This window comes from Sinocyclocheilus grahami, unplaced genomic scaffold, assembly GCF_001515645.1.
Source record: "Sinocyclocheilus grahami isolate Dianchi unplaced genomic scaffold, SAMN03320097.WGS_v1.1 scaffold36.1, whole genome shotgun sequence".
Classification (NCBI taxonomy): domain Eukaryota; kingdom Metazoa; phylum Chordata; class Actinopteri; order Cypriniformes; family Cyprinidae; genus Sinocyclocheilus; species Sinocyclocheilus grahami.
The window spans coordinates 3,095,853-3,105,410 of NW_015505215.1; the positions used below are offsets into that span (position 1 = coordinate 3,095,853).

General features: G+C 39.1%; 1 protein-coding gene across 1 annotated transcript; it reads left to right on the forward strand.

The window, feature by feature from the left end:
• Positions 1-5,832: 5,832 nt before the first annotated feature.
• On the forward strand, positions 5,833-6,944 carry LOC107581671 (noggin-3-like). The gene has a single exon (XM_016267289.1). It carries the CDS (start codon positions 6,273-6,275, stop codon positions 6,942-6,944), a length of 672 nt encoding a protein of 223 aa, XP_016122775.1. The 5' UTR covers positions 5,833-6,272.
• The last annotated feature ends 2,614 nt before the right edge of the window (positions 6,945-9,558 follow it).

The window sequence follows — 9,558 nt, forward strand, 5'->3', positions numbered from 1 at the left end:
AACCCGATTCCAAAAAAGTTGGGACACTGTACAAATTGTGAATAAAAACAGAATGCAATGATGTGGAAGTTTCAAATTTCAATATTTTATTCAGAATACAACATAGATGACATCAAATGTTTAAACTGAGAAAATGTATCATTTTAAGGGAAAAATAAGTTGATTTTAAATTTCATGGCATCAACACATCTCAAAAAAGTTGGGACAAGGCCATGTTTACCACTGTGTGGCATCCCGAATTGTTTGCTCTTACTATTGATGTATGAAGTGGCATCATCCACTTCACATTACATCTGTTTCTAATAGATTTGAGTTTCAGTGTTCAGAAACCCTGGACGAATGAAAGATGATCCCATCACTACAAACTATGTTACCAAACATGAGCCCCTTTCAAATTAAAAAGCTGGTAAGTAGTTCTAAGGGAAGAGTGTGTGACATTTGTTCCACAGAATGTGTTTCATTGAAAAATACCTTGAGTTGTGCGATGTTTACCATATGATGGTGGTTTGTGGCGTGTGATTGTTCACATTTGAAGATTCGTGGTAATTTGTTTGTTTCTGTTCCTATTTATGCTGGTTAACCCACTGTTATGAAAGGAAAAGAAAACCACTTATGTTTTACAGGTTGAAGGAATGATAAAAACGGCACTTTTAATATATACAGTATATTTGCATCCCACAACATTTACTGTAATAAGAGATTGGTAGCTTGGTTATTTTGAATCTGACCACTTTTGACCTTTTGCACAGGAAGGACCCTTGTTTGCTTATACCGCAAATTTGTGCCACTTATATAAACACACATTCATAAATATTTCAGTGATTTGGAAGTGGATTATTCTTTTTGCATAATTACCAATAACACAGCCCTCATTTTGTCAATAAAGCCATAGATATTTGAAATGAAATGCCAGTTATGGTCTAAAGACATAACCAAAAAGGTAGTTTGTTTAGTAATGCATCATTAATTCTGTAAAACTATACCACATTTATTTTTGCAATGATTATTATGATTGTGAATAAAGTATATATTTATTCACATAATCCATATGTACGCCCTGTAATTAAGTGAAATAATTTTTTCCCCCAAATGAAAAGGGCAGCTTTCGCAAGCAACATTGTGAATTTGTCTGTTGCAATGTTTTAACAATTTATTACTGTTTGTAGTGTTTTTTACAAAAAAAAAGAAGGAAAGAAAAATTGTATTTGCACAAAATATTAATTGATTTCCAAAATATATATACTGTATATGTTGCAACTGGAGTTTCTAATGTGAAGGATTGTAAAATAAAAAATAAAAAAAAAGTTACATCTTCCAGTTAATGTACAGTGATGTCAGCTGGTGCTCCAGATCCTGTTGGTACAATGCACTGTTCTGACACACCGGTGTGTTTAGTATGCATTCAACACAAGCCCACAGACATGAGGCATTATTTATTATATTCCACCTTACCTGTTCCAGTTAAATCATTGAACTCTTTGCAACTGGCATTCCAGATAGGGTTTTATTGTTAAATTATATAGTATGTTTGTCTTGATACCTTTATACTGTGCACAATGCAAGCCAAAACAATTAAAAAGCATAATATCTGTATATTTTTGCATTATGCATTTATTGATCCAAATAATATATTTCAGTATTGTATTTCTGATGGTTTGTCCCATGTCATAGAAGTTTCTGATGTAACTTGTTTGCTTTTTGTGATGCAACTTGAAAATGACGTTGTGACAGATGTATTTAAGTCATAAAAAATAAACATTCCAGTGTAAATATTTTATGATATGTTGTTTGTATTTCTTTCATTTCAGGCCAATTAGAGTATTTTTTTTTAATGATTTGTTGTTGTTGTTGTTGTTTTTGAATTAAATTATGGTTGGTTTCAGCATTTGGCTCACTGTAGAATAAATATATTTATTATATTTTAATAATTATAAATGTTATAATGTACTTTATATTATGTATTATAATAATTATATTTGTAAAATCTGTTTATTTAGATGTGTTTATTTTTTTTATATATAAATGTATGTGAATCTTAATTTGCAATGTTAACAATTTAAACAAACAGGCCAATTTATGATATATAATTATGAAAGGTTAATCTTACAGTGGTTGAATACAGATTTTAAAATACAGAAAATTACATTGTACAAATATTTAACTTAAATATATACGTAATTATATTTTTATAATATATTTTTTATTCTTTTTGCTGTTTGTTTAATATTTTTATAAACTGATATGAGCCTTAGTTTGCAATGTTAATAATTAAACAGGCTAATCAAAATGTATAATTATGAAAGGTTAATCTTACAGTGGTTAATCTTACTGATTTTAAAATGCCGAAAATTACATGTTATAAATATTTTTAAGTTATAATACTTTATAGTAATTGTATTAATTATATTTGTATAATATATATTTTTTGTTTGTTTGTTTGTTTAATATTTATTTGTTATAAATTGATGTTTAACTTAGTTTGCAATGTTGACAATTTAAACAAACAGGCCAGTCAAATTGTACAATTATGAAATGTTTTTCAGAGGTTGAATACAGATTTAAAAACAAAGAAAATGACAGTAAAACAGAAAACAGAAAAATTAATTTTCTGAATATTTTTTGTAATTATTTCTATAATATGTTCATGTTTTTATTGTTTTTGTTATAGATGTGTTTAATATTTTTATAAATTGTTACACCCTTGGACTGCCCCTGTGTTCCGTGTCTTGTGTTTTGCTCCCCATGTGCTCCCCATGACCCAGTTTCTCCGGTGTTTGATTGTGTCCATTGATTTCAGGTGTTTCTTGTCAAATCCCTCATTTAGTTCCTGTATTTAAGCCCTGTGTTTTCCTGAGTCCTGCGTCCAGCCTTATACGTCAATTCCCCGTTCTGCGTGTGTGTTCCTACCTGTGAGTCTTTGTTGGAGTTAATAAAGACTGTTCCTTGTAAATTCTCCGTTGTCTACACACTCCTTGTTCCTACACAGCAGCATAACCGTGACAGAAGACTGGACCCAACAGTAAGCGGTGCCCCTTCTCCTCGTTTTTGTTTCCATTTTTAGAAAGTGTTTTGTTTTCCATTCCCCGTTTCGAAATGGAAACCGCCGCAAGATTCGCCGAGATCTTCCTTTTGTAGAATTCGCCCGGGAATTCTGCGGGCTCTTCATGATGAAGGCGCTTAATTCATTGTTCTGGATCGGGGCCAATTACCATCGCCCCCGTGGACCTTCCAGATCTTCCTTTTGTAGAATACGCCCGGGAATTCTGCGGGCTCTTCATGATGAAGGCGTTGGATGACGCCACGCTTAATTCATTGTTCTGGATCGGGGCCAATTACCATCGCCCCCGTGGACCTTCCAGACACCACCAGACTGAGCTGGAGGGAAGGTATCCTCCGGTGTCTGTACAGCGTCCGGCCCCGATCCAGAATCCGCTCTGCGTCAAGCCCGCCGTCTGCTCCGCAGTCAAGCCCGCCACCCGCTGCACTCTCAAGCCCGCCGGCCACTCCATTGTCAAGCCCGCCGGCCAATTCATTCCCAAGCCCTTAGCTGACAACAGCTGTCTCCTTCACCTCTGCTCAAAAGAGGAGAATGCGGAGAAAAGGACTGTCGGCCCCAGCACTTGAGTCCACTCCAGTGTCAGCTCCAGCCCCTGAGTCCGCTCCAGTGTCGCCTCCAGCCCCTGATTCCGCTCCAGTGTCAGCTCCAGCCCCTGAGTCCGCTCCAGTGTCGGCACCAGCCCCTGAGTCTGCTCCAGTGTTGCCTCCAGCCCCGAGTCCGCTCCAGTGTCGGCTCCAGCCCCCGAGTCCGCTCCAGTGTCGGCTCCAGTGTCGGCTCCAGCACCCGAGTCCGCTCCAGTGTCGCCTCCGGCCCCCGAGTCCGCTCCAGTGTCGGCTCCGGCCCCCGATTTTTATCTATCTGGGTCATGAAAGAATCAGGAATATTTTGACCTCGAGCTGGGAGGCCTTCTGATCCGTCATTAAGATTAAGTGAACTTCAGAGTCAGATCAGACATTGATGGTCATGGAGGCGCAACTGGCCTTTGCCCAGATATTCCACGAAAATCAAAGGACAAATATACCTCCAGATGATTTGAAACACGCGGATCTCGCAGTAAGTTAAGGGAAAGAAATGAGAATGTATGTGTACATTGGAAACAAACTCAAACTGTGGCGAATATTGCTATCAAGGAGACGATCTGATGATTAGGTCCTGAATGTCGCAATGTTCTCAATTCACAGCTAAAACGGACAGAAGCCTGTTTGAATATGGCACCTAATCCACCTTGCTATGTGTCCAAACACACACTTCCATGGAAACCATTGTAACACAGTTAAACAGTCATTCGTACAAATTACAAGACAGAGCGAAGGAATCCACAAAAGTATAACAGCATACATCAACTGAGCCGCAGTTCACAGGTTAAGACACTTATTATGAGTGACATTTAATACTAAGTATGACGTCTGTTCATCACAAATGCATTAATCAGTTTTATGCTCATATGGAGGACTCTGGAAAACAGCATAGCTCTTTATTTGGCTCTCAGAAATGTCTCTATTCACTGGTAGACTGTGCCGGTCCTGCGTTCTGTAATTCTAGCTGGAGGACAGGCCATTTTCAAGGGCCACAGATTCCTTCGTCACTACAGTCAGTTGGCAAGCTTATCTCAAAAACATAATTTCTGCCCACTTCCTTTCTTTTAAATAAGAGCTCACATTCTACTGGCGCCGGACACTCGCTGATACAAGAGCAATCCAGAAAATTGCTCTAAGGTCAATTTAAACGTTAAAGAGGAGCACAGGAAAATCATAGGATGTCTGAATGCAACCTTGTCATTGGAAGAGAAGCCAAAAAAGCCATTTCATGTGAACAGTGGCACCCACTGATTTTATTCAGAATGTGTTTCAGAGTAAGCTGATATCAACTGAGAATGATTTAAACAGAACAGCACACAGCTCACTTTTATCAGGCCTACATATAATGAACACTTCAATAAATCTTTTAATAAACTTTTGTGGTCTGCATCAATTTCAAAATCACTTGAATGCATCTGTCATAAAAATGTCAAGGTGGTGTAACTGTGGAAAAGTCTAATTTAAAGGCTGAAAATTGGAAATGTTGATATCTTTTATTAGCATTTATTTAAAAAATAAGGAGTGAAGCAGTTTGTTTTAAATTATTTTTAATATTTTAATCATATTTGTTGACGTGACAAAAGCATAAATCTTGAATACAAAAGTTTAAGTTGTATACACTCCCATGTGTTCCAGCTAGGTGCAAGGAAAAGTATTTTAATGCATTTTACTTCATGGTTAACTGAAATGTTTAAAACAAACAAACAAACTGTATAAATATGTTTCAAAAATGTATAAAATTTACTACAAAGATTACATTTATAAGGACACGTGTTTTAAATGGGATTTTTAGAATATCTCTCTTTTTTACTTTATTTGTCACTGACCGTTTTTTTAAGGTTTTATATGAGATTTAGTTTTATATGTGTACTAAATACTTGTTCTTATACGTTTTATATAAGAACAATTATATGTCAAATAAATGATGATTAAAATGTTGCTTCAAAATAAATAAATGAATGAATGCATTTGTCCACTTTACTTTGCAGTCTAGTTTTCCCAGATCCTAAAGATTCTGCTGTCATTCATCTCTTGACATGTAATTCATGTGCGCGCGCACCGGCAGAGGGCGACCAACGATATTCAACCCTCCGGACCCCCTTCTACCTCACCCATCCATCCCACCCCCTCCCTTCCCTAAATAGAAGGAGGTGTCGTGGAGCTCTGGCAACAGACCCACAATTGAGAATGGGTCTTTGGGTTCTATCGCGACCCGCGAGGATAAATCAGACGAGCCAGGTGATTCTCAGTTCGGCGCCCGTCACCAGAAAGCATGCGGATCCTCAGACACCAGGACTCCGGATTCAGACGCGAGCAGCCCGCGAGCTCAAAAAGGAGACCGGGTCCGGCTTAAAACGCCTGATGCTGTCATGAGCCCTTCTGCTGATGGGAACCTGTGCGTAAAAGCGGAACGAGACGCGCGGAATGACCACAAAGTAGACACTGGCACAGGGTTCTTGGGTGTCCGATCACATTTACGCGCGAAGTGGCATCGAGGATAGTGCCGTTTGAATTGAATGAACACTTTCTAAGGAGATCGCTCGTGGAGAGACACCGCGCGCGCTGGAGACTGCGTACTCACGGCTCGCCAAAAACTCAAGCGAACACTTAAGCGCGAGGATTAATCAGCCGACAAGATGGATAACGTGCCGTATTTTCTGGCTACATACGTGCTCATTTTCTCCCTCGGATTCAGGATAGAAGAAGGGATGTGCCAGCATTACTACCTCTTTCGTCCCATTCCCAGTGACACTCTGCCTTTAGTGGAACTCATAGAGGACCCGGATCCCATACTGGACCCTAAGGAGCGGGATCTGAACGAGACCGAACTCAGAGCCATACTAGGCAGTCACTTCGACCAGAACTTCATCTCCATCAGCCCACCAGAGGACAAATACGCAGGACAGGACGACCTGAACGAGTCTGAACTCTTAAAGCGTCCCTCCGGCACCATGCCCAAAGAAATCAAAGCCATGGAGTTTGAGATCCAGCATGGGAAAAAACACAAGCCCAGTAAGAAGCTCAGAAGAAGGCTTCAGCTGTGGCTGTGGTCCTATGCCTTCTGCCCAGTGGTGCACACATGGCAGGACCTGGGGAACCGATTCTGGCCCCGCTATGTGAAGGTGGGCAGCTGCTACAATAAAAGGTCTTGTTCGGTCCCAGAAGGGATGGTTTGCAAACCTGCCAAATCCAGCCATTTTATGGTTTTGCGATGGAGGTGCCTGCAGAGAAAGGGTGGGTTCAAATGTGCCTGGATACAAGTTCAGTACCCCATTATATCAGAGTGCAAATGCTCCTGCCCGAACTGAAATAAGCTCCGTGCTCATTCTCACATGCACTGTCCAGTGTAGGAATGTATATTTGATGTATATGTGGTGCCATTTTAGGTTACACTTTACATTGGTGTTCATGTTACTGTGTAATTTCATACAGAAGTACTGAGTGATACTGACGAAACTTTGTGTACTTAACATGTGATTATTTTGTGGAGCTGCTTGGTATTATAGTCATTTTAGTAAATAATTATAGTAATATGTCTAACATGGACACTGTAATGTATCATTGGTGCCTGTATCATTTATTAAAAAAAGGAAAGGTCAGTATTTGCCTATAATATCCAGTGTCTACTGTAACTTTGGTTGTAATGTAACTTTATACATATTTATGTCGAAGAACATTTCGCATTCAAAATGCGTTTATTGAAGGAATTCCAAGCTTTTTCCATTATTCGGAAAAAATACTTTATCTTTATACACCTCAGATGGGAGAATATAGATTACAGTCTTGGTGTGCTGTATATATAAGGGGAATGGAAAATAACTGCTCATGTAAATTAAAAAGAAACTATTTATTCTTTATGTCCATGTAGTCGAAATGCATTTAAAATAAAACCACTAAAAATGGCATGAACTGTTTTTGCTTATTTTACTGTACAAATGCAATCTGCCTGAAATGCACCGCATGCAGTAAAACCTGCCACTATTTATAAAGCCCTCCACGCTGATGTGACGCTAATTGAGGTGATATTATTTTAATTTGACTTTTGAAGTCAAGTCTGGATCGTAATGGACAATCGGTAATTTGTATTCCTCGGAGGGAGTGGATCAGTTTCTTTGTTTTGTTTTTTTTCCCTCTGAGACGCCATTCCGTCCTCAGACAGTCTGAAGGGTCTTTGTAAAAGGATTAAAAGTTAAAGACCTTCATTTTCAGATTCTTTCATTTAATCTGTGTGGCGCCTGAAACACATGCTGGATGGATGATCACATGTAAAAACATTCTCTGCTCTGTCTGCTGCCTAAAGTCCATTGGCATGAACAACTTGACCTCGCAAAGGAATGAGGATACTGAATTTCCGCTCTGTATCGATTAAGTTTAAGCTCCTTTTTTGACAAACGTCACTTAAATGGCTTTACATCTATGACACACATTACACTGCATCATTTTTAAGAGTCCAAAGAGTGAGATTTTGCTTAGAGTAAATCTCAGTCAGGGATCATTTATGCAGACGCTTCAACGTAACAGCTAATACACAGCTTTAAAACAAAAATGAAACTTTCCCTCATGCCAAAAGAATGAATCCTGCTTTTGTTACATAGATTTTGACTTAATTCATCAGCACATTGTCCAGCATCACTTGGTTTTGCACAGTAAGGAGGGTTTACATGAAGGAACATTACGTCTTTTTACTTCTCAGCTCACCCCAGAATAAAAACACTGTCTGTTCCTCCAGCTTACCAATAAACTAAGATTATGGACCTGTCACTCTTCTCTACTTAACAAGAAATGCTGTGTGCCAATGTCTTTCTTTCTCTCTTCATGAGGCAAATTTTCACACAGTGATCACTGGGCAGCACCATGCGTGGTTTTCAACACCGGCTTAATGTACCTCAATCTGCAACGCTCAAACCTAAACACTCATAGATGCTCTGAATGATCCCATTTCATCGCTCTCAGGGCATCACATCCCAGGAGATATAACTGGAAACTTCATCTCGCATAGTAACATGCCACCCAAGTTCTGGAGTTCATCCAGTATCACTAACAATCAGGTGTGAGGAACAGTTGCCCCCTTACACGCTGCACCCTTCCCGTGATGAAAGCCAGTCTGGCCACCCAGGCGCTCTCACTAACCATGACTGAGCGGAAAAACCACCAGTCATTAAATGTTCAGATTGTTTTTTGTTTTTTTGCACAGACACTCCCTTAAAGAGAAAAGCCTCTCATTGGTCTGAACCTTGTGCATGTTTCCTGGCGACTGGACCAAATAGCTGGCGTGCAGAGGATGGAGGAAACCCAAACCAAAGGAACTTGGGGACGTGAGTAGGTCCATGGGCAACACCGATGGGCTGGAAAATCCTTCCTAAATAAAGAGCTCCAATATCACTCGCAAATATATATACATAATAATTTAATGATTCAGAGTTTAAAGTTCATACAATATCCACTAAATGTAAGATTGTAGAACATGACCTAAAGCCATGATAAAAAATATTTAATTAAAAAAAATTAAAAAATCATATTAAATTTATCATATTAAAGGGGTCATATAATGCTTTTTTAAAGATCATTATTTTGTGTATTTGGTGTAACAGAATATGCTGACATGCTTTAATGTTCAAAAAACACATTATTTTTAAAATACCGTACATTATTGTAGGTCCTCTATGCCCCGCCTCTCTCAAACGCTTCGTTTTCTACAAAGTCCCTCCTTCCGACAAGCGCAGTCTGCTCTGATTGGCCAGCTGACCCAGTGCATTGTGATTGGCCGAACACCGCAAGCACTCGTCGGAAATGTAACGCCCCTTACCATAATCGCGAGCTTCATCTTTCAAAATAAATGTAAAGACAGTGCCCGAAAGGGGAACAGAGTCGCGTGACAGACACAGTGATGAAGCTGGTATGTGTTTGCAGTACACAAGCCAC

Excerpts from the sequence above, each read along its gene's own strand:
- LOC107581671 (XM_016267289.1), top strand. The coding sequence starts at position 6,273 with ATGGATAACGTGCCGTATTTTCTGGCTACATACGTGCTCATTTTCTCC.